At 37.6% G+C, this 25,454-nt stretch overlaps 2 protein-coding genes across 2 annotated transcripts in view; both read left to right on the plus strand.

The window, feature by feature from the left end:
- Positions 1-699: 699 nt before the first annotated feature.
- lats2 (large tumor suppressor kinase 2) lies at positions 700-20,341 on the plus strand. Its single transcript, XM_053496354.1, has 8 exons — positions 700-881; positions 4,521-5,227; positions 13,205-13,337; positions 13,478-15,018; positions 15,162-15,744; positions 15,857-16,039; positions 16,167-16,273; positions 17,157-20,341. Exons 2-8 carry the CDS (start codon positions 4,871-4,873, stop codon positions 17,700-17,702), a joined length of 3,450 nt encoding a protein of 1,149 aa, XP_053352329.1. The 5' UTR covers positions 700-881; positions 4,521-4,870; the 3' UTR covers positions 17,703-20,341.
- Positions 20,342-21,315: 974 nt separating this feature from the next.
- Positions 21,316-25,454, plus strand: part of xpo4 (exportin 4) — a 32,714-nt gene continuing 28,575 nt past the window's right edge. The window contains exon 1 of the mRNA XM_053497208.1: positions 21,316-21,410. Coding sequence (XP_053353183.1) covers positions 21,345-21,410 — 66 coding nt within the window. The 5' untranslated portion in view covers positions 21,316-21,344. The remainder of the gene's footprint in view (positions 21,411-25,454) is intronic.

Below are 25,454 nucleotides of genomic sequence, written 5' to 3' on the forward strand. Positions count from 1 at the left end.
CCACTCACTCACCATCTATAATGCTTTATCTTGTACATGGGGGACCTGGAGCCTATCCCAGAAGACTAAGGGCACAAGGCGAGGTACATCCTGGAGGGGGTGCCAATCCATTGCAGGACCTATGAATCATTCAACCATAAAAACACTGTCTAATCTTATAAACTACTGAGAAACAGTTGAGAAAGATGAGCAGGTTGTTGATTATTCTGGTGATGCCAGATGCTGAGTGGTTGGCACATACGAAAAGAGAAATTAGGTTGCTGCTGAGGTTGTGACACAAACAACTAATTTTTAAAAATTTACCTTTGCATCTGTTACAATAAATCATTTGTTCCATTTCTTAAATTTAATATATTTCGTTTAATTACATTTAATATAAATAAATGAGGGAAGGGTCAAGACTTTTGGATAATACTGTACCTCATACCTTTACAGTCCCCAAAATAAAACATGTTATGTGTCTATTATTGAATCTTAGACGATCAATAAATTCGATAGGATCAGAATACATCTTTAAGTTGAAATCGAATAATAAACGACGGAATTGTGGTAGTCGCTGTAATAAAAAGTTCATTTAAATCATTTGATCTCTGGGCAATAAGAATTCTGTTGTAAATGGAGGAAGCTCCGCCCTAGAGTATGTTCAGTGCTGACGTTCATTGGTGCATCACGTGACTCCTGTGGAATGTTAACAATGCAGTAAGTGTCCAACTTTGTACTGCATTTCTACTTGTGCCGTGAGTAACGAGAAAATGGAGGACAGGCTCGCGAAATGTAAAGCGTGTTTTTTTAACGGGACGAAACGAGCTGTGTGTGAATGAAGTGAGTGGGTGATAAAGCGCACACTGTTAACTGCAGGAATTTACCGCTTCTCGTACATGGTAAGTGGCTGAAAGCTTGGTCTTTTTTTTTTGGTCGGGGGTCCGGAAAGGAAAACACCGTTTGAATGTGATAGTGTTTGTGAATGTGAAGGTTCTGTTTGTATCTCGCTGTGGTTTGGACAGAACGAGTGGTAGAAGTCCGATTCGGTTTGAAGCGCGAGACGCTCCAGTGGAATGCGCGAGCTGGTCTCGCGCGGCGCTGCGTTGCGTTCCTCGCGCTCCATTCCTTCCCCAAACACTCGTGAAGTTCAGGAAAGGCTGCAGGAAAAGGCCCTGAGACTCCCGTCTGCTCCTCCTGCGCAAAACTACTGCACTGTCAGTGTCAGAACTGCGGCAACGCACACTCGCACTCAGGGGCTTTAGTGTGGATGTGCCTGAGAATGAGCACAAATCATCAATCTCCTCCTTTAATGAATTACTCGGATAATAAAGTTTGTTAAAGTTTGTTAGAGACAGAGTCAGGGGGAATCTGTTTCATCACTTAAATATTATTATTATTATTAATAATAATAATAATAATAATGATCTATCATGTCTAAGTTAATGTTCTGGAGAGGCTTTAATTAAATGACTCTGAATTATTATTATTATTATTATTAATAATAATAATAATAATCAGCATAAAACTTACTACTGCTGCTACCAATGATGTATTATTATTATTATTATTATTATTATTATAACAATATACTACTACTAATAGTAAGCACAATAATAAATATTATTAGCATTATTTAAAAAACAATATACTTTATATATATATATAATTTCCGTTTCTTTTTATTATTACAATATTTTTCTACTACTACTAATAATAGTAATCATAATTATAATAATAATTACTATTATAGTATTATATGTATATACTATTATTACTAGTATTAGTAGAAATTGTTATAATAATAATAATAATTATTATTATTATTATTATTTGTAGTAGTAGTGGAATTATTATAATTACTTATATTATTATTATGGGCTTTCTTTTATAATATGCAAAACATGCACAAAAATATACATAACACCAGCTGTGTTCACACATGTTTATTAGAAATGAAGGAGACAACACTGTGCAAAGAAATGGCAATTACCGATGAGTAGGGGATGTTTTATAAGTTAAAGTTATATTCCACTAAAAAATGTCAATCTCGTCTGTGTATATTATGGAGACTTTTAAGACTTTTAAGAATGATGCTCAACCAGTAAATATTTAACATGGACATATTCTTCAGGTTGAAATTGAAATATTTGAATGCATTTGTAATTAAATGTAAGTGTTAATTTTAATTGAACAGGTCTTAATTTCTTCTTCTTTCTTTGTCTGAAGAAGATTGTGGCTGTGTATTCCTTTCCATTACTTGTTCATGATGTTTGTGCATGTTGTATAGAGTGTTGAACTGCAGGATGTTCATTTTAAAATTCATCTAAATATTTTCCTAGATGTTAGTATATTAGTACTGATAGTTGTCTTAGGGTAGGATACCTTTATCTGTTTGAAGAATCAGGAACTTATCTTTATGCAGAGCATTCCCCATGTCTTGGAACAATATAAGCCCAATAATTTACTGCTATATTAAAAGAAAAACAGGACTAATAGATTTAATATAAATGTACCTATTAAAAATTATAAAACTGTTCAACTTCACGTACATGATCTCCTCTCAAGCTTTAGTGAACTGTATAAAAATAGAAATATCATTATGTTATGCTCTAAAGGTATAAGACAGCTAACGGACTTGTTAACAGAGGCTTGTTGGAAGCAATTATGGGGACTCAAATACTTGTTAATTCCAGATCAAAAAATGTAAAGAAAGAGTAGATTTCTTGCATTTATTTAAGCTATATATGTTTGGTATTTGAAAACTGGGAGACTTGGCGTACTATGAGACGTAGTTTTCCTAGAATGCCTTATACACAGTGTTCCTTGACAGTGCTTTGAAATGGTAATTGTAGGTTTTACAAGTACGTACACGACTTAAAGAGGAAAGCTACAGCTTAGTGGAACATGTGCGACAACTTTGATTAAAAATTATTAGACTAACTTGTGTGTCTGTGTAGTAAAACGGGCAACTACCACTACCATCAGGCTAACTCATCCAAACTCAAAAAGCAGCAGAAAGTGAAAACATAACAGCAAGCTTATTATTTTTTTGCAACTGTTTATTTATTTATTTTTATGTGAGACTGTTAATCTGTATTTATTTATTGGTATATGTCAACAGAATGCTAGAAGCCTCATATGATTGGAACTGTAGGATAAAGATTCTAGAGATGAGAGTTTAGGTTCTAGACTAACATCTCAAGAATCTTTATCCTTGACTCTAAAGATTCCTGAGATGGAAGTAAGATAAAGACCCTAGACATGCAAGTTAAGGATAAACATTCTAGACATGAGAGTCTAGGAGATAAGAGATAAGAGTTTAGGATGTATACTGTTTAAGGAATAAAAATTCTAGACATGCGAGTTTAGGGTGAAGTTTTAAAATGTAAGCGTTCAAGATAAAGATTTCTAAAGATGACAGTTTAGGATATTTTATTCTACAAGATAGGAGTTCCGGATAAAGATTCTAGAGATGGGAATTTAAGATAAAAACCCTAGAGAAAACAGTTCACGATCTAGAGGTGAGATTTTAGGAGATATAGATTCTTGAGATGAGAGTTAATATCAGGTTTTAAGTGATAAAAGTTCAGGATAAAGAATTCTAGAGATGAGAGTTCAAGAGTTAAAGATTCTAGAGTTAAGAGTTCAGGGTCAAGATTAGGATAAAGGGAGCAGTTGCATCCTGGGGCAAAGCATCATGATTAAATTTGCATCAAACCATTTTGATGCTAAAAGTTTTTTTCTGACCACATGAGATGTTTTTTTTTTCTAGATATGCAGTAATATTTTCGGTTTCAGGAAGGACAAGTCTGGAGATGAGCTGTCCGGAAGAGTGTTCCGTAGTAGTAGTAGTTCCAAGTAGTAATTTTTTTTAGTTATGGCATACTTTTTTTTAGTTATGCCACTGAGCATGTGTTAATATGGGCTATCTGTTTAAAAAAGTCTGTCTTGTAATGTCAGACATGATATGGATCATCTGTAGCATAAAGACACACAATGAAGTAGAGCCTGTATCTTGAGCCTGGATCAAATCAATTTATATTAGATCAACATGTTCAGCATTGTTGATTTGTATTGTATTGCTTGTGCTTTTCAGATTAGATTAGATTATGAATAACGGTAAAAGATTCTCTGTTTTTAAAATGGAGCCTTGTTTGCGTCAGTAAGACATGTGCTCCTCTTCTTGTTCTGTTCACTGCCTCAGGAGAGTATCAGCATGGGGCTGGAATGTACACCAGTGGTTCTCAACATTATTCCTAAAGGACCACTGCATATTTTAGTGCTCTCCCTGCTCTACCACACCCACTTCAATTAGGAAAAGGCTGTCAGTTTGTTGATTAGTTAAGTCAGGTGTGCTGGGAGCTGAGAGAGTACTAAATTGTAGTTGCTTAAGTATAATAACTGATGTTTTATAGACAATGTCGTCTGAAATAAATGGGTATCAGCAAAATAATTTCTGATTAGCTTCTAGCATTTTATCGTGAGTAGAGACTGTAGACTAACTTACGTTATCCTACCCCATCCTGCTGTTTCCACAGGCGAAGATGCAGATCAGGCTGGAGTGGAAGCGACACACGTGCATAATCCATTTTATGTTGGGGGTGGCGGGGGACTGTGCCCCCTAAAAGGACCATGTGCTCCAGTAGGACCTCAAAGATCTACTAAGTTTACACAAGAATCCACCTGGGTGGGAGCTTTAGCTAACATTCATAGTTGAGCGGTGTGTGTATGTGTGAGAGAAGGTCTGTGAATTTATTTTTCTTATTTTTTCTTTCCTCTGCTTCTGCAATTGACTTGGTATGTGTAAGTGAGTAAGCGAGTGAATTTGCCAGCATGCAGGGGTGGGGTTGTCTGTGAGTGTGTACCATAGGTTAGGGTGGGTCCACCCATGCGGCCGAAAACTTTCCCTGCCGCCCCGTATGTGGGCAACACTCGACAACGGCTCCAGGAGATCAAGGAAGGACTGAAACAGCCAGCTAAGCTGGTGAGCCAGGCTCTGCATGGAGGAAGTGGCCGAGGAGAAGGGAGCAGAGTGGGAGACTGCAAAGGTAAAGACCAGGCTGGTCGTCAGCAGCAACTTCGTCAGCCCCCGAAGTTCAACAACTACCAGAATGCCCTGCGAGAGATTCGCAAGTCTCTCATGCCTTTTGCCAATGAGTCTGGTCCAGCATCCAGCTCCTCACATTCAGGCGGAGACGTAAACAGGCAGATGCTGCAGGAACTCGTCAAAGCTGGGTGTGATCAGGTATAGTCTTTATGTTCTCTCTCTCTTTGTCTCTCTGACAGGGTTTTTAAAAACATATAAAGCCAGTTTTTGACATATTAACTCTATGAAATCTGTATCTCTTCCTCAACACGCAATTGCTGCCTATAATAATTTCATATGCTATTGGGTCTGAAAAAAATACAGTTAAACCTTGGATTGCCCGCATACTTTGTTCCGGAAGCGTGCTTGTATGTCTAAACACTTCAAAGTGAATTTCCCCCATAAAAAATAATGAAAACTCAGATGATTCATTTCACAACTCAAAAATATTTAAATAAAAATGTTTAATACAAAATATAAAGTAAAAAAATAAAACAAATTAACCTGCACTTTTCCCTTAAAAAAAATCGTGGCTTGTATGAGACCGGAGAGGAAGAGGAGGGGGAGGGCTACTGTACATGATGACTTTCTCTCTCTCTCAAACACACACACACACATAAACACACACACACACTAACAGAATCACTTCTCCCTGACAGAGAATCAGCACAAGAGAGATCCTGTGATGCTCGGCACACATATAATATACGTACTTGTATTTTAAGACCATGACTGTTTATCAAGTTAAAATTTATTTTTAAAAATTTGCTCGTCTTGTAAAACACTCGCGGACCAAGTTACTCGCAATCCAAGCTTTTACTGTACATTTCATCTTAAAACATTTATGACAAAATAACAGCATTTAGTTAGTGTATACACTGAAGCCGATATACTGTATACTCTGGCCAGCCAAAAGAAAGTCGCACATCCTAATATTTCATTGGACTGCCTTTTGCCTTCAGTACTCCTTTGGCATGGTTTAGATAAGCTTATGCAATGTTACAACATTTATTTCTGTCCAGAGTCACATTCATTTCAGTCTAAGATCTTGTATTGATGATGGGAGAGTCAGACAGCTGCATAGTCTTCTCCAGACCATCTCAAACATTGTCAATAAAATTAAGGTCTGGATTCTGTGGTGTCTCCACGTGTGGCCACCACATTGTCCAGACCTTAACATCATTGTCTCATTACAACATCATTGTCTCGTGCTCCACACTTTCCTGGACCACACTTTCACATTTATTTTTTCTTCTTCTTTTGGACACATAACATTGCTGATCCTATATGGTACGGTAGGCACTGGGGATGATGGGTACTGGGGATGACTTCTCCTGCCTCTCTTCTTACACTGATGCACCCATTACTCTGGAACAGGGTCAATCTGGACTCTTCAGACTAAATTACCTTTTTCCATTGCTCCACAGTCCATTCTTTATACTTTTTTTCAAATTGAAGCCCTTTTTTCTGATTAGCCTTACTGATAATTTTTGTTCTTAAGGCTACACAGGGGTTTAGTTCCAGTCCTTTGAGTTCTCTTTAAATTGTGCATGTAGAAATGCTCTTACTTTTACTATTTAACATGGCCATGAGTTCTCCTGTTTTTTTTTTTTATGATTTAATTTCACTAAGCGTTTAAGTGATATCCCATCACACTCATTCAGGATGTTTTTCCTTGAAGATGAGCACTATCCCTCCAGGTTTTGGTAGTGCATTTCTTTATAGTTCTTAAACCAGTTTTAGTAGTTTCAGTAATCCCCTTAGTTGTTTTCTTTGCTTGATGCAGGACAATAATTTGACCCTTCTAAAACAGAGTAAAATATGAGAAGCATACGCACTGTATCAGTTAGGGTTAAATACCTTGTTGAAGCTAGCTGTACCATGTTAATCACTGCAGAAATTAACTCTTTATTCACATCGTTAAATCCAGCTGGTGTTTTATTTTATTTACTTATTTTTGCTTATGCAAAATGTATAATTTTAATATATTTTCACACAAAACCATAAAGCACTTTTTAACAAATGCCCATGCTCTGTAGAATTTTCAGGTGGTTAAATGTTGAAACCATGTTTATTTAAGTGGGTATGCCACTCAGTGTTTCAGGTATGGAAGATTTATTTTTATTTAATATAGAAAAGCATGTTTTTCTTATTTCACTTAGGCTAATTTAATCTGACTTAAATTATGCTGGATCAGCCAGAATTAAATATCCTGCTGGTAAAATAAATACACATAAATAGTTGGCGTAGTAGTAGTAGTAGTAGTAGTAGTCATGTTTTGGGTCCCTTCGTGTCTATTCTATGTCATGAGTAAAAAGTAGCCTATTCTCCACACAGAAGAATAGCGTAAAGAAATGTGATTCAGAGTGAATTGGGTCTGTAGTAAAAATGTAAAATGACTTTACAGCAGCTGTTTCCCATGTGTTATTCCGGATGTTTTCTAAATATATTCTGAATGAGTTCTGTTTTTCTGTGTTGTAATGGTATAGTAGCACAGTTGTTGTACAGTAGTTTCAGGGAAAGTGCAGCGGAGTGGTGCGCATTTCTCAGAAGTAGAAAAAAAAGTTTGTCAGTAAAGATTGAAAGAATGCAGCTCCCTGGATAGGGGCAGTGGCATATAAACAGCATAGTTAAACACTGACCCACAGCCACCAAAAGAAGACACTGAACTTTTTTACAATCTCCTTGACCTATCATCAAGCGTAATGTCTATAACTATTTTATATTATTCATTCCAGATTTTAAATATTTTACCACCTTTATAAAGTATATTAAATGTTTCAGTGCTTTTGTGTACAAAACAGACAATACAACAAGTTAAGGTAAGCAATAAGGTTGTTAGAAAGATTCATTATTAGCCAGAAATATTATTTGCTTATCTGTCTTGTAAAAAGACAATCTGTTCCCGTTGTGTTAATACACACAGCGTGCGAACTCTAGTGGCGCTCCAGAAGCAACAGATGTAATTGCTTTTGGAGAATAAATTCTTCTTGTATTCTTCCTGTTGTACTTATCATATGTCAAAATACGAACTAGTGCTGTTGAAATGGCAGATACATTTCACAACCTGGTATTCCTTGTGTTTGAAAGTTCATTGCAAACATGTCGGCTCCAGAGAAAGGAGAAGGTCAGGATATGTTTCTGATAGGAAGGAAAATCAATAACATTTCCACACCATAAGCAAAAACAATCATTGATATTTGAGTACATGAGCAGTAATGCCCGAACCACTGTATACCTATGGTATGACTGCAGTAGTACCTTTCTGTAATTCTTTCACTGGACCTGAAAGGACCAGAACTTTATTTATTCTGTGTGTTGATTTATAAAACTTTGTAAATGTGAGCATAGAGAGTGGGCCTCTGCACAGAATTTTACACTCTGCTTCATGCTGTATATCACACACTATCTGGAACAGACCTTAAGCTACAGGCCTGAGAGCAGCTCTGTGATTGTTAGGCATGTGAGGAATGCTATGCTCAAGCCCATGCACAACACCACTGAGAAATCCACCACCGCACAGTGGAATTATGAGGCCTAGCCTGAGGGAGCCTGATCTGCCTCTGTCACAGGCTCTAGGACATAGCGAAATGCAGACTAAAACTTTTTTTTGTGTGGCTATCTGGAAGCTGAAATGTACAGATGGGTCATAGTCTGTATCTTGTTGTCTGGATTGACAGTGTTTATCAATCTCTTTTGGGTATCAGTCATAACCATGACCTGATGTAGGATTTGATCTACTTTATAATGCGTACGGTCATTTTTGAAAAACATCAAGTCTTTAGGATTAGGTTTTACAATAATACGTTTCTGAAAGTGACAGCTTGTTGGACGTGAAATAGAACAGTGGTATATTTTTGTTTACGTTTTTATCAAAGCATTACTGACTTTTTACTGTCAAGACAGTGATGGGTTATTTTGAGAGTGTCATTTAAGTTTAAAAAAATTATTCTATTATCTTGGTTAGGAACTGTTGAGTCCCATAATTCTTTTAACTGGCTACTGAATGGAGCCATATTCCATATATTAAATTGCTCTTACTACTGGCCTAGTCTTAGGAGGAATAAGCAGTAAATAAATTAATATAGTATAATTATAATATACATGAGTAAATCTTTCTACTATATGTATATGATAACCAACTATATACAGTACAGTGTTTGTATGATATTTAATTATGGGCTTAAATTGACTCAAAACAAATTTCTGGTTATCGTATTTCCTAAGCATACCCACATTCAGATGGAGTATGGGCTTGCTGTTGGTCATCGCTCATTTGCTCTTTGCTGACACTGCTGACACTTACGTCACCTGTTTACATGGGTTTACTTCTTAGACCCAGTATTAGCTGCAACGCATCGATAGAACACCCATTGTGAACATGGAGGGGAAGTGTGTCCTTTCAATAGCAGCTGGGTGGAACAGTTTTCCCAGTGGGTCTGAATTACTAGTTTGGGACAAGATGGATTCTTCAAACCTATTTTCTTCAAATTCTTTTATATATATATATATATATATATATATATATATATATATATATATAGATATATAGATAGATAGATAGATAGATAGATAAAAGAATTTGAAGAAAATGGGTTTGGAGAATCCATATATATTTTTTTAATATATATATTTTTTTTTCATGCATTTGTTACCTGTTGCATTTTATGATAAATTTCTTGATTTACAGACCAACTGTATAAACAGTACAGTTATAGCATTTTAAGAAAACTCATTATTCTTACTAGTAATCCTCATTGGTATTTAATGACTCGTTTATTTGTATATGGATTGGTATTTCTATTTTGTAACCTTTGACTGTAGCCTATGCCACTCCCTCTAACTCATTCCGAGAAAGGAATGGCTGAGGATCCCTCAGTGGGCTTCTTTTGCCTGATACTTATCAAGACTACACAAATTACGCAGCAACGCAGCAGCTGCTTATATAATCACCTTTAAAAAGGAAATGTTTTGTTGGGGAAAAGGAGGGGGCTGAAGGGAGGGGCTGAAGGACACTTTAAATCCTGTCTTTATTTTGACTGCTGCAGCATGCGTCATTTCATGCTCGAAAGCATTTTTTGTATTTAGAAGATTATCAGGCGTATTTTAATATGCCTTCAAGTATAAGATGCTGCAACGGGTAATGTGGAGTGATTACGTACATGGTAATGTTTGCATTAGCCGATTTGACAGTAGGTGTGCTTCACAAGTACATCCTAGTGTATGTTTTAAGAATCCAATATTGAGTTATACATGGGGGGGTGGAGGGGGGGTGCCAGGGTCACTCCTGGGAGTTTATCCCAGGTCATGTAGGACGCACACACACACACACACACATACACACACACAGAATTTGTAAAAGGCAATTAACCAAATATGCATATCTTTGGATTGTGGGAGGAATCTGGAATACACAAAGGAAACCCACCAAAGGCTTTGCATACTTAAAGACAAATAAAGATACATTCAGTTATAGGACATGGAAGATGAATAGCATGAGTTTTTAATGAGAACAGAATACCCTTGCACAAGACTACAGTCATTATACTATCATAATCACATCATTATTACTCTCAAATTCACCATGCTAAAAATAAAAAAAACTACAAAATCAAATAAGGTGTGAGTTGAATTTTGTTGTTTGTTTCAGTAATGGTAAGATTTGCATTCCAAAAGGCAACAATGATACAAAAAGTCAGTTTATGCAATCTGAAGTTAATTTTTATATTGATCAATGCATCCAGGTTAACTAATACCATTCCGTTGTTTTAGTACTATGTGCCATGGTACAAAATGATACTTCTTAACATGCATGGTTTGTATGGAAATATATCTTATCTTGATAAGTGACAACATCTTGACAATACTATTATATATTTTTATTACACTGATGAATACCATGGTATATACTAGGATACCATAAGGTACCATTATATAATCATGGTAGAACCATGACACATTTTTGGTCCTGAAAATTGCTGTGTGGGAAATTATGTTTTTTAGTAGAAAGTATAACTTTTTATTTTTTGTGATCTAAAATCCTATAAGACATAAACATAGTAATCAGTAGGAGACAGTTTCTACATAATTCATTCACAAGTTTGATGTAGTTTTTCTTCTCTTCAGGACTTAGGATGTCCATCTTTCTTTGTGTCCCTCTCTAAGGGTCTTCCATATGGCATTCATTTACACAGTCTATGAAGGAATGTGATTCAGAATTGGGTCAAAGTGAAAGCTCATAAGAAAAAAAACACACTTTAACACTGACTCACAGCACTGTAGCTCACAATAGTTATGTCACTTCAGCCATGGAGACAGTTTGTTTTTTATAAATATTCCCACAAGTTAGAAGTTTATTTTTCCCAGTCGTGTGTGTGTGTGTGTGTGTGTGTTGAGATGAGTGGTTAACTTTCTGTTGTTCTGCTGAGGCATGTGGTGGTGACAAGTATGACCAGGATGTGAATGCAGATGTATTGGGCAGAGCTCATGAAGCCTAATGTACACTACATGCTTGCCCTGATTGTCCTGTCACAAACAAATGTTGTGGCAGAATGACAAGTGGTCGGGGATCTCTGCATTTTCAAGGACCACTAATATTAAGATTATTGGCAAAAAGTCTGGTAGTGGACACTCGTCAAAACCAACCAAAACATCATGGCAAGTCTTTTTTATAGTTTTCGCTGCCTTAAGATATAAAGAGAACAATTTTTTTATTTGATGCTACATGCAAAAATATATATTTCTCATACTGTTCTGGCTCAAATATGTATAATGAGTTTCAATTATGCATACTTATACCTTGCATACTACCATTCTGACAAAGCAACTCTTTTAAAAACATGAAATGTCATGCAGTGCGAGTAAAGCAGTCCTCATATTTTTCAAGCCTTGTATTGTTGAGAAATTAAAAGAGGATTATTTTAAAAGAGACTAAAAATTTTAGAAAAAGTTTATGAAAAATTATTTAACAGGGGGGGAAAAAAGTAAAAATTAATTGAAGATGATTGATTTATAGATAATATGTACATACTTTACTCATAGCTGGAATATTTCGTTTATGGCATGTGGAATGTCCTGAACATCTGTCGCCATGACAGTGGAGGTGACGACTGGGTCAAACTGAATCCAACTCTGCTTTAATCCATTAGTGTGTGTGTGTGTGTGTGTGTGTGCAGTCAAAAGCACAACTTCTTTGAGTACCAACACTGGAATTTAACACATGACCCCTGCAGTTTTGAGAACAATGAGTACAGACACTTTTTTATTTCCTGCAAAGAGAGAGAGAAAGACTGTTTTGGACATGTGCCTTTATGTTGAAGGCAGAGAGACACACACAAAGAAAAAACTTCCAAATTAAGGGTATGTTTAGAACTTTGTGCCTGTCACACAGGAACAATTTGAAAACCATGCTTGTTCTGTCTGGTCGTTCATTTCTACAGACATCTTATCCAGTCTTCCTCCAAGTGTCCGCTGCTACATGACTGCTGGAACTGTAGTGCCGTTTAGAGATTTTGCTAATTATTGAGCAACAGAGGAGATGCCACAGAAGAAAAGAAATGACAAGAGGGTTATCCTGTGTATTATTATTTTTGACCACTAGAGGCATTGTCACACAGTTTACTGTGTTCCTGTCCAGTGAGGTTTAGAGGGAATGTCTTCTGAATGAAGTCATATGCCATTCAGGGGGATTTCCTCATATAGGTGTGGGTTGTTGTGTACAGTTGGTTTTATTTAGAGTACTTATCTTGCAAAATTTTAACTTGCTACACTTGTGGAGAATTTGTCTATCTGTAAATACACGTTTGCAAACAAGCTGGTCATAAATTGCATTGTGTGTTTCATGGAGCTCCATGCCTCTATCGACAGAATGCAGTGTATTGATGTTGATGTTACTCTGTAGTGTTGCATGTCATGTTAAAATGAGTGAAATGAAGGGATCCCATGTGAGAGAAATATGGGAAATGTATGACTACCATTAATTAAAAAGATCCACATTATTTAAATAAAGGACATACAGAAAGCACCACGCATTTGGCCTGGTGTTTTCTGTATGTCCTTTATTTAAATAATTGCTTATTTAGCATTTCAAAATTTGTACGTATGATTTGTGCTTTTTTTTTTTTCTCTCTGTAAAAGGAAATGGCAATACGTGCATTGAAGCAAACTGGCAGCCGTAACATCGAGGCAGCATTAGAGTACATCAGTAAGATGGGCTACCTTGACCCTCGCAATGAGCAGATTGTACGAGTCATCAAACAGACTTCTCCAGGTTGGTGAAGTATATATCGTCCTACAACCAAGCCCATTTTTTAAATTAAATTAAATTAAATTAAACAGAGCTGTAAAAAATATTGCATGTTCTATGGTTACATTTTGTCTAAAGTAAATAAAACATTTTATCCTTTAAAGCCAAAGGTGGCATTGCAAATGCAGATCCTAGGCCAGCAATGGAGACTTCCAGTGAAGGTGCTATGCCTGGTTACCACCAGATGGGACCACCGCTATATGAGGGAGGTGGATATGGGTCAGAGGGAGAAATGGCACGTTCTTATATGGGTGGACCACCAGTCATGAACTACATGATGCCATCTTCTAACACAGCACAGGGTCCTTCAATGGGGAGCCCTATGGCTCGCCCTCCCAGCATGGGTGCTTATCCACCAACCATGACATCACAGAATGCCCAAGGAACCACAATTTACCCCTCTGGTCCTGCTCAGCAGAAAGGCTATACAGGGGGCATGGATCAAGCAATGATGGGCTATAATGTGTCTGGTCCACCCATGCAGCTCCAGTCCCAGCCACCAGGGGGACCCAGTCCTCATTATGACTACAGATCCCATATAATGGAGCCGTCTGGCTATAGTGTCAAACGGAGTGCTTCTTTTCAGAATAAGATGCCTCCTCTAGCACCAGACAACTATGTCAATATGCAAGGCAAAGGGGCTATAGGTCAAAATGGTGGCGGATACCCCTCTAACCTTTACCTGCCTCCTCACTCACACCCCCGCCAGGCCAGCCCAACTTCACACCAGGTCCACATGATGTCACGCTCACCTGGAGGAGCAGCTGCAGCAGCTGCTATGGGTCCTGAGTTCTCAGATATACCTCAAGGTCTTCTCACTCCTTCCAGGGCCAGTCTCAACCTTGACCTGTATGACCACCACTGGGCTGGTGCTCAAGGCCCAGAGGCAGCACCTCAAGCCAGGCAGCCACAGGGGCCCTTCAGAGGGGAAGTACGTGTCCCCAGCAGAACAAATTCTTTTAACAACCACCAAAAAGTAAATGTTAGACAGGCAATGCCCTCTGCAACCAATGTATCTAACAAACAAGACTCTGGAATCGGGCCACCAAACACTATCACTGCAGTGACCTCTCCACCAATCCAGCAGCCTGTGAAGAGCATGAGAGTAATGAGACCAGAGCCAAAGACTGCAGTTGGACCATGCCACCCAGGCTGGTTAGCAGCACAGGGCCAAGATACTTCGGACACTCATGGGTACCTACCAGATGAAGGTTTTACCCTGGAATCCTCCCAGGAGCCCCGATGTCCGCCACCACCGTACCCCAAAATGCTGCTAATGTCTGGAGCCACAGGTGTACAGGAGACTGCACCCTTAGAACCTGGAGGCATTGCTGGACCTCCAGACCACAGTGCCTCAGGAAGGCCTGTCCCAAGCGCCCCTGCAGGAAAGCCAGAAGAGCGTGCCACCAAAGACAAAGCAAAGTCAGGGAAAGGCGAAAGGTTCCTTAAGGATAAGAAGCAGATTCAGACATCACCAGTCCCAGTTCGGAGGAATGCTCGTGATGAAGAAAAAAGGGAGTCACGTATAAAGAGCTATTCTCCCTTTGCTTTTAAATTCTACATGGAGCAGCATGTAGAGAATGTGATGAAGATCTACCAGCAAAAGCTAAATCGTAGACTGCAACTGGAGCAAGAGATGTCTAAGGTGAGAGTTTCTGTGTGTACTAAACCATAAACTGTTAGTTTACAACTAATTCTATACAATTCATTTAAAATAATAATTCTTCTTCTCTTCTCTTCCCACATCTGCCACGAAATCCAAATGGCCCCCCCACCTCTCCTTTTAAGGCTGGTCTGTCGGAAGCAGAGCAGGAGCAGATGAGAAAAATGCTAAACCAAAAGGAGTCCAACTATAATCGACTGCGCCGTGCCAAGATGGAAAAATCTATGTTTGTAAAAATTAAAACGCTTGGAATCGGGGCCTTCGGAGAGGTCTGTCTGACCCGTAAAGTGGACACAGGAGCTTTGTATGCAATGAAGACTCTTCGAAAGAAAGACGTCCTAAACCGCAACCAGGTGGCTCATGTTAAAGCAGAACGGGACATTCTTTCAGAGGCTGATAATGAATGGGTAGTCAGACTGTACTACTCATTTCAGGATCGGGACAGCCTGTATTTCGTTATGGACTACATTCCTGGGGGAGACATGATGAGCCTACTAATTCGTATGGGGGTTTTTCCGGAGCCGTTAGCCAGGTTTTATGTGGCAGAACTGACACTTGCCATCGAGAGCGTGCATAAGATGGGTTTTATCCACAGAGACATCAAACCTGATAACATCCTCATTGACCTGGATGGACACATCAAGCTTACCGATTTTGGTTTGTGCACAGGGTTCCGTTGGACACACAACTCAAAGTATTATCAGAAAGGTGAGAAGATTTAATATTTTACTGATGTGTGCTAGATTCCTACAGAGATGTCTGTTAATAGAATGTTTCCAACATTTGTTTGATTTTCTCCTTTTTTCACCCATGTCCACAGGGAACCATATCCGCCAGGATAGTATGGAACCCAGTGACTTCTGGGATGATGTGTCTAACTGTCACTGTGGTGACCGGTTGATAACACTGGAACAACGGGCAAACCGCCAACATCAGCGCTGTCTTGCACACTCCCTAGTGGGCACTCCCAATTACATTGCCCCTGAAGTGCTACTGCGAAAAGGTGAAATTTGGGCCACTACAAAAAGATATATAGCCATATACATAAATGACATCCTAACTGAAGCAACCTATTGAACATTCAGTACTTTTTAAAATATGAAATGGTTTAATGTGGTATTTGCGTGCAGGATACACTCAGCTGTGTGACTGGTGGAGTGTGGGAGTGATTCTGTTTGAGATGCTAGTGGGCCAGCCTCCATTCCTTGCCCCAACCCCTACAGAAACACAGCTTAAGGTCAGGCAAAGTTTTTGTGATTTGTTTTTTTTTGTGTGTTTGCTTGCTTACCCTGTTTTACTTGACCCTTGCATGTGTTTATTATTGATTTAATTCAGGGTACACTGCAAAAAGTTATCTTAGTGAAAGTATCTTGAATCTAATCTTTCAAGTTTCTTAATATTAGATTATAACAAACCAAATATTACTTTATTAAGGTTATTATAAAACAAATATATTAAAGGTTTCTTCTTCTGGAAGATAATTTTTGATAGGTTTAAAAAAAAAAATCTGGAAAGAAATGCTTAAAACGTACAGTATGTTTAAAAACATAAAAGTAAAATCTTCTCCTGACTGGTAGTACCCTTGATGGGGATGTGCCCTAACGACAGGTGGAAATTGGATACCAATAAATTAGTGAAAAAAAAGAGAAAAAAATGTATAATTTTTTGCAGTTTAAAACTACCTTGGGAAAGTATGTTTGCATGCAGTCAAGTCCATGCATTTTATTTCAAGTCACTGGACTTTAATTCTATTGTAGTCATTTTTGTAATTAGTCCAAAAGACAGAAAGCATTATATTAGACAATCATATCTACCGCACTACTAGGGCTCTGGCTAACAATTGATTTGGTAATTAAGTATTCTACTAACTATTCCATTAGTTAATCAAGTAATTTGGATAAGGAACACATTCGGACACTACTACCTGCAATCACACTAATCTGAACATACTGTAGGGTCCAATTACCACTTGATTTTTGGTCCTAATTGGGCCTTAACATAACAGCATATTCATTTGACTGAATGCTGATTTAAATCGGCCGAAGAGGATCGTTCCCATTTTTAAAAAAACTTTAACAGAGCTTATTCTATAGGGTGACGCATTCTTTTACCTTTCTCAGGTGATCAATTGGGAGAACACTCTGCAGGTGCCACCACAAGTCAAGCTGAGTCCTGAGGCCATTGACATCATAGGCCGTCTCTGCTGTTCAGCAGAGGAGCGTCTGGGAGGAAATGGTGCTGGCGAGATAAAGACCCACCCTTTCTTTGCTCAGGTGGACTTCTCTAGCAACCTTCGTACTCAGCCCGCTCCGTACAGACCTAAGATTGCTCACCCAATGGACACATCCAACTTTGATCCAGTGGAAGAAGAAGGTGGCCCAGGGGCATGGAGTGACAGTGGAGACAGCACTCGGGCTTGGGACACCCTCTGCTCGCCGAATAGCAAACACCCTGAACACGCTTTCTACGAGTTTACCTTCCGCAGGTTCTTTGATGATCATGGCTGCCCGTTCCGTTATCCTAAGCCTATTGGAGAAACACAAGGTCCCCCCAGCAGTAGTGGCGCTAGCAGCTTGGGCCCCGAAGAGGAAGAGGAAGAGGAGGAGGAAGAAGTAGAGGGCAGAGAGGAGGAGCAAGAAGAGGGATGTGAGCCTGTATATGTGTGAGACATGGAATGGTGTCAAATGCTGATTTGGCTTCACCAGTGTGGCTTTAATTAAATGAAACACAATACACCAGACAGGACTGTTAAGGTTTGGTTAAAATGGGTGAATGAAGCATGAAAAGAGAAAAAATTATGGCATGTGAAATGCATAGTATGACTTTAACATTATCATGCAAAATCTTTTACTTGTTCATATGTACGTCTAACGGAAACTGCAATCTTGGACCAAGAAGTGTGGACTAAAACAGATTCAGTGTGACATAGGATTCTGTGTCTCTCTGCACATTTCTCTGTCAGGAAAGGAGATGCTGCAATTCCTATTTCCAGATGAGTAACTGTGATTGTGGTCACTGGACTTAATCAGTGCAGGGCTAAACCAGCGGTGGTGTTATCTGATGATTGAGAACCATGTGTGGCATATGACCACACGACTTAATCAAAATCCTTTTACCCTAATAATATGCGGACCCAAATACATTTCATGTGTGTTGTTTGTTCTGCAAGTATCTGTAGAGACACCCATGTGAATCTACCAAGAATTTAAAAGGAGTGACTCATTTAAACCTTGAAGGGTTTATATAGTAGACACTAAAAATAGATGTAGTCTATTTGGAGTCGACAAGTCCCAGGAGAAAATGCACCTAAATGAAGATAAGATATGGCTCAGGTTGTTTTCCTCCTTGTGTTAAAGGAGACGTGTATTAATTACAGAATACGTTGGTTTGAACGTGATTTCACGATGTCTCCTAGTGTTTTCAAAAACACAGAATAACACTCAAACTGAAAAAATTATATATATATATATATATATATATATATATATATATATAATTTTTTATTTTTTACATATGTTACATATTCTGACTTTATCTGCACTTCAGAGCTTTCACAGTTATGACATTATTGTACTAGCAGATTGTGTCACAGCACAGGAGTTTAGGAATAATACTTGCTTTCCAGTTTCCAGCATTACTCTTGGTATCTGAACCTTCCCCAATGCTTTAATATTTGCACCTAGGCATCATCAGTTATTTATTGTAGCCTATATATAGCAATCAATATGTCCAGCCCAATATACAGTCCTAACAGTCGGGGGGCTTACTAAAAAGAAATATCCTTGTGTAAATTCACTGCCAACACTTGTACTCAAATATATATAAATATTTAAATTTGGCCATTTTTATCACACATGCATACACACACTGTACAGTTTTAAAACATGAAGTCTCTGCCTAAAATATAAATAATCTTATAAAACAGTAGTGAAAGTGTTAAGAACTATTAAAGTGTCAGAAGAAAATTAACTGTATGGGATTCCTATGTGCAATACAAAATATATATTATATAATGTTCTAATCATACAAGCCACCCTTTAAATCAATACTGAAATACACTATGTAAAAATATTGGGTTTTTTCCCCCTCAATATAGATCCCTGACCCAGTGCTGCTCTTGTTATTGATGTTACATTATTACCATACTTTTATACATTTTATACCTTTTTTTTTCTTTTGTAAAATGCATGCTGTTGGTTGACGGTGTCATTGACACTAGACGTGACGAACCGTGTGCTTTCTAATGAATGTGTGGGTGTGTCCACCACATGCTGATCAGTATTTAAGACGGAGATGGAAACATACTTTTCCCTTCACTCAGGCTGGTCCTAAATGTTTGGGAAAAGGTGTTTAGAAGAGAGCGTGGAAGTGAAAAACTAAAGATTTGAATGAAAATTAGTTATTAAAATGTTAAAGATATAAAAAGACAAAGTGGATTTGAATGGATGTTATATGCCTGTTTTCTTGAGTGAGATGATTTTGAAGTTATTGTATTGAATTCAAAAGTTGAGTCCATCTAATTAACTTTTTTTGTGAAGAGAAGACTTGACACTAAGTAACTGAACAAAACCAACTCTTTAATGCTAATTGACAATCATTAATGCATTTTTCACGTTTTTGTTTTAAGATTATTGAATATCTGATTGGAAAAACTTAATTAAATATCCAATCCATGATGGGGTCTCATAAGTAGTTAAACATAACTGATTTAAAGAACATTTACCACAATTTGTATTGCATGAGTTAATACTAACATCATATATTTTTATCCCAGTGAGACCTAACAGTAAATGTGCCAGATGCTTGACTGATCCATATTCATCAGGATGGAAGTGAACATTTCTAGAGACAGACTTCATAGAACAATTTAGGTGTCATGTGAGTGTGTTTTGGTTTGGATGGATTTTCTGTATTTTATTTTGAAAGTGCTGACTGACAATCTTTGGTTGATGATAACTGATATTGGACTTTAGCGTGCTTTTTTTGTATTTCAGTGCTTGAGTCGGGTGGAACTTTTTGACTTCTGTGATCTTTCTTAATGTATTATAAAATACAGCTACTATTGAATATATAAATATATATATATTTATACAGATATACATATTTTTTTGTATCTTTTTGTTTTTCATTTTCTGAGCTAACTTCTGAACCTCTGTGTCTTCAGTATTACAGACAGTTAATATTTGGATTCATATCTTTTTTTTTTTTTTTATACATGTATGAACCAAGAATTTGTTAAATATGCTTTCACTGTTTTCACATGTGTAGATGTATATTCCTAAATTAAATTAAATAAATGAATCTTGTTGTTTGCATTATTTAATTCATAAACATGCTTACCGATAACTTCAGGGATATAGCTTAATCAACACTTTTGTATGTTTGTGTGTGTGTGTGTGTGTGTGTGTGTGTGTGTGATGCTGGCTCACAGCTCCAGGGTCATCCTGAACATCCTGGCTGTGGGGAGGTTTGCATGATTCCTGTGTATCTGCAAGTTCACTGGTTTCTCCAAGCTCCCATAAAACCATAGGTGTAAGTAGATGAATCTGGCCAAGACCCGAATGAGTGTCTGTGTGTGTGTGTGAGCGTTTAAAGCCCTGTAATGAACTGATAGATTGGTGTTTCAGTGTTTCCACCGGAAATGACCCCAAACACAAAAAAGCAAAATAAATAAAAGAATGTATTATTGCCGTCACAGTGGTTTAGTGGTTAATACTGTCGCCTTGCACCTCCATGGTCTGGGTCTGTGTGCATGGAATTTGCATGTTCTTCCCGTGCTCGGTGGGTTTTCTCTGGGTACTCCGGTTTCCTTTCACAGTCCAAAAACATGCAGATTAATCTATTTGGTGTTCCCAATATGCCCCAATTAGTGTGTAAATGAATGTGTGTATATGTATGTTCCCTGAGATGGATCAGCACCTTGTCAGGGATGTACCTGCCTTGTGTCTTAATGCCCCCCATGATCCTGTATACAGCATAAAGTAGTATAGACAATAGGTGGGTGAAGTTATTAATATTATATAGAGAAATATATTTTAATCAAAGTTAACATTCAAAACAGTTGAACATTTGAAGAGTATATTATATTACTCAACTTTCCACACTCCGTTTCAGAAATGTCAGAGGTTTCCTTCTAAACTTGAACACTACAGTACTAACTAGTATATTAGTAGACTTGATCAGCCTGGGTTGTGTACTAATGTGCCATGCTGTTTAGTAAGCTAGTGTGCAGGTCTGGCTCTAGCCATTGGCCTGAGCTCCAGCTCAATCCCACAATGCAGTGCGTGGCGCGTCATTGAACAGAGACCATGATGGCGGCGCTCGGTGCACCAGAAGTGATTTCACAGCTGGAAAGCGCTGCCAAAGTTTTAATGGTGAGAAAAACGGCGCTGTTTCGCTCTTTGTGCTTTGATATGATTAAGTGTGAGTGTGTTGTTGAACGGTAGGCATGTTGTGCGGCTCGGGCAGGTCTCGGGACGGCTGGCTAACGGAGAGCGGTGCGTGGCGCTCAGCTTGTTCACCTCCATCCCGCAAAAAATGCCGCTCTCTCTTACTCTTACACACACGCACACACACACACATACACGCACATTACACTAGCGTCTCCTCAAAAAAAAAAAACCTCACTACCTGTTGGAGGAATAAAAAGATGAAGAGAAGCACAGAGCACGGTTTAAGGCACATGAGGCTAACACGACTGAGCTGCTTGGGTTTAATGAGAGAGTGTGTGTGTGTGTGAAACAGTTCGGCTAACGGCGCGCGCTGCTCACACACTTCACTCCGCGGGGGTGAGACTCCTCAGGGTCCTGCTCCAGCCTGCTGCTAACTAGTGAAGTCCAGTCAAAGTTCATTAGCTCGACGTGTATGTATATATATATATATATATATATATATATATATATATATATATGTGTGTGTGTGTGTATGTATGCACACATAAAACTGCTAGTCTAACGTTAGAAAGCTACAGGGCTAAAAAGTTCCCCTCAGAACATCAGGCGTATTTCTGTTGCTCACTTTCATCAAACAAGTGGCATGAGTCTGTCGCTTCAACGCAGACCCTCTGCCCTTCCAGTTCAAACCTCTGTAAAGTACATCCTTAAAGTTTCTCAGTTAAACACTATAAATTGTGGACAGTGGAGGCTCAAATGCTTAACGCTGTAGTTTACTGGGTTTCTCATCAGGGGGTTGGGGGTTCAAAGCCCCAGCACCACCAAGTTGCCTCCGTTGATCCCTTGAGCAAGCCCCTTAACTGTATGCTGGCTGACCCTCTGCTCTGACTCCAGCTTCCTAACTGGGACATGTAAAAATTAGTTATCCCTTAAAACCCAAGCGGCAACACAGCATCTGTAAATCATGATTAAAAAAAACAACAACAACTGCCCAGTGTGTGTTAATGCGGAGGCTTCAGACATCAAACTTCAGACATCAGAAGTGTATTTAAGTTATTATTACTTTTATAATGTGTAACTTTTAATGCTACTGAGATATGGGAATGACCATATATACTCAATCATTATTATTAATACTACTACTGCTTTTTTTGTCACAGAAACAACCAGAAAAACATTTGATCATGTGTATCTGTGTTATTTTTTTGCCTATGTGAACCATCTTTTAACTTTTTTTTTGCTCAGTCATATTTGTATAGTTGGTTAAAATAAAATAAATTTCAGTATACTATACTGCACAATCCTGAGCCCTATTGTTTATAGCAAAAAATGCTCTGCGTTTATAAGTATAGGGTAGTATGCAGCTTATACCCTTAAACTCAATTGCATACTTAAATGCAATAAATACCCATTATTATTATTAAATTAATTTGGCTTAATTTCAGTCTCATGACTAACAGATGAGGTTTGTTTACATCACTTTAGGGCCACATGTTAATTATTTAATATAGTTTAGTTTCTAATAAAAGTTATATTTATTTATATATATAATACCAGTGATATCTTCCAATATTGTAAAAGAATCAAAACAAAAATGCCATTTAAAAAACTAAAGTCTACATCTCAACTAAACAGTCATTTAGTTGTTCTAGATTTATGTATTTCTTCATCTTAGCCTTCGTGAGACCCCACAGGTCTAGTATGAGGACGTGGCGTTTTCTCCCAACTAACGTACATAGTGTGTACTAGGGCTGGGCGATTAATCGAAAGTAATTGAAATCGACATTCAGAACATATAATCGATCAAGTTTTCGATTATTTTGATGCCCTTCCCTTGAAAAAAAACAACCGCGTGTGGAGTCACGTGACCCCGCTCCGTTATGTTATTCCACTGACATGTCGAACAAGAGCAGCTTGTACCAAAGAAAAACGCATTTTCCGTTTTTGGCTTTTTTGACATTTTGGCTTCAGTAAGGATGACATCGAACTAAATGAAGTCAGATGTAGACACTGTAGAAAAACAGTTTTGACGCCCAAAGGTAACACCACCAATTTGTTTTAACACTGTGACTGTTCAGTTTAGGCAATGTGTGCTTTAATTTCAGTTGTTCAACATTGATGTTCAATAAATAATCATTGATAGTAGATAGTGTGTGTTTCCTTCAACGATTTTTAAAATCAAGTAATGCACCCTTCATTCAAAAATCTAAAATAAAATAATCGTTCATTAATCGTAATCAAGTTAAAATGTTCAATTTATCGAGAATTTGATTTTAGGCCAAATCGCCCAGCCCTAATACGTACATTCTTGTATAATCCTCATATGAGGAGCGTTGAGTTTAAATTTTAAATAATTTTATTTATGTACTGCTTTTAACGATGCTTGTTTTCTCAAAGCTACATTACAGAATCAAAAGAAAATTAGGAAAATCAGTATAAAATGACTGGATATCAAGTGATTAGGTTGTCCCGGACGCGAAAGCCTAGGGTGACACTAACAAGGAAAAACTTTGAGGTGGCAATAGGAAGACGTTGGAAGTTCAGTATAACAGGAGAGGTGTTTAATTATATGGAGTCTGCTTTCAATTCTGGAGGCTGTTTGTGGGAATTTCTGTCCTGAACTATTGAGTGACTGTCGCAAGTCCTCAGAGAACAGCTGTCAGCATTAGCCAAGTCTAAGACCATCTTGATATGGTAAAGTGGAACCGGCTCCACTCACCACATGCATTCCAAGCAGCGATGAGATCCCTAACCAGAATCAGGGCACCAGGATGACCGATCCAGGGGGCAGAGGGTGTCTGGATCACTCAGGATTGTCATTTACTTGACAGAGGGAGTCAGGGAGGGAGAGAGAGAATTACTGTTTTGTCAAACATCTGCCTGAATAAGTTGAGTTGTTTTCAGACATTTATGTTATTAACAGAAACAATAAAGAAAAACACTTTACTATACACTATATTTTGTGTGTTTAGGCACATGTTTTTTTTTTTATCATTACTATTATTTACATTTGATCACTACAGAGGACCACAAAAGATTTACACGCTTCAACATAAAAAATATATGTAAAAATTAGGTGGTCAAATTAGGTGCTGTTAACATCCAAACACTTTTGATTTTTGCGAACTACTGTATAAACTTTGATGCGATTGTTGGTTGTGTTGGTTCTGTTTCAAACACGTGTTGTTATTGTCGTTGAACTACACACACATTTTCAAAGATCAACGGTGGTGCAACTACTGACCTCTTTAGCGGAAACATAATTCTACACATTGCTGCCATAATTTAATTTTAATTTTAAAATTGGACATGGATAACAACTGTTTTAATGTGTGTATAAATTTTTGGGCCCCTCTGTCTTTTATTACAGTCTTGACTGAGAGGAATTTGTCAATTGAGGTAGTTTAACATTAATGAAAGTAATAATAATCATAACACAATAGAAATAATGTGGTTGTTAGGAGATACTGCTTTTAGTAAATCAAGCCATGGGTTGTTCCGGACAAATGATGGCAATGGCTAAGTTTTAAGAGACATTTTGCTGCATGAAATCATTGCTTTTCCTTTTCCCCTTCTTTTTGCTGGTATTTATGTACGAAATAGATGGACGTTTCCAGTTAATGAATTCAGAGGCCATATGCGTTTATTTCTACTTGTCTCTAATAATGTTACAGACGTGGTCAGTCTCAAGGCTGCAACTTTTTAAAAAATGTAAAAAAAAAATAAAATAAATAATAATAATAATCCAGGTTATTTTATTGGTAATTATTTTTTAATCTGTAAATTAATTATTTGGTTAGCTTGCCAATAAATATTATCCAAAAGGTATACTGTTATTTTTTCAAACTTTTTACTTATTTTCCTCTTAAAAATATGTTAAATTCATAAATTACAAAGTTAAGATTTATGCACTGTAATACCAACTTATGCAAAAAAGGGGTGGGTTACTAAATTCTGCTATTATCTATTAAAGATGTTGTTGAATGTGATTTTTTCAATAGTTACAATATAGTAAATGGGTACAAA

This window comes from Clarias gariepinus, chromosome 5 (assembly GCF_024256425.1).
Source record: "Clarias gariepinus isolate MV-2021 ecotype Netherlands chromosome 5, CGAR_prim_01v2, whole genome shotgun sequence".
Lineage (NCBI taxonomy): Eukaryota > Metazoa > Chordata > Actinopteri > Siluriformes > Clariidae > Clarias > Clarias gariepinus.

What these genes read in the sequence shown, in the direction of transcription:
- lats2 (XM_053496354.1), top strand. Translation starts at nt 4,871, where the DNA reads ATGCGGCCGAAAACTTTCCCTGCCGCCCCGTATGTGGGCAACACTCGA. An exon ending in TGGAGCAAGAGATGTCTAAG is followed by an intron (nt 15,019 to 15,161) that starts GTGAGAGTTTCT and finishes TCTCCTTTTAAG; the next exon opens with GCTGGTCTGTCGGAAGCAGA. An exon ending in CTCAAAGTATTATCAGAAAG is followed by an intron (nt 15,745 to 15,856) that starts GTGAGAAGATTT and finishes CCATGTCCACAG; the next exon opens with GGAACCATATCCGCCAGGAT.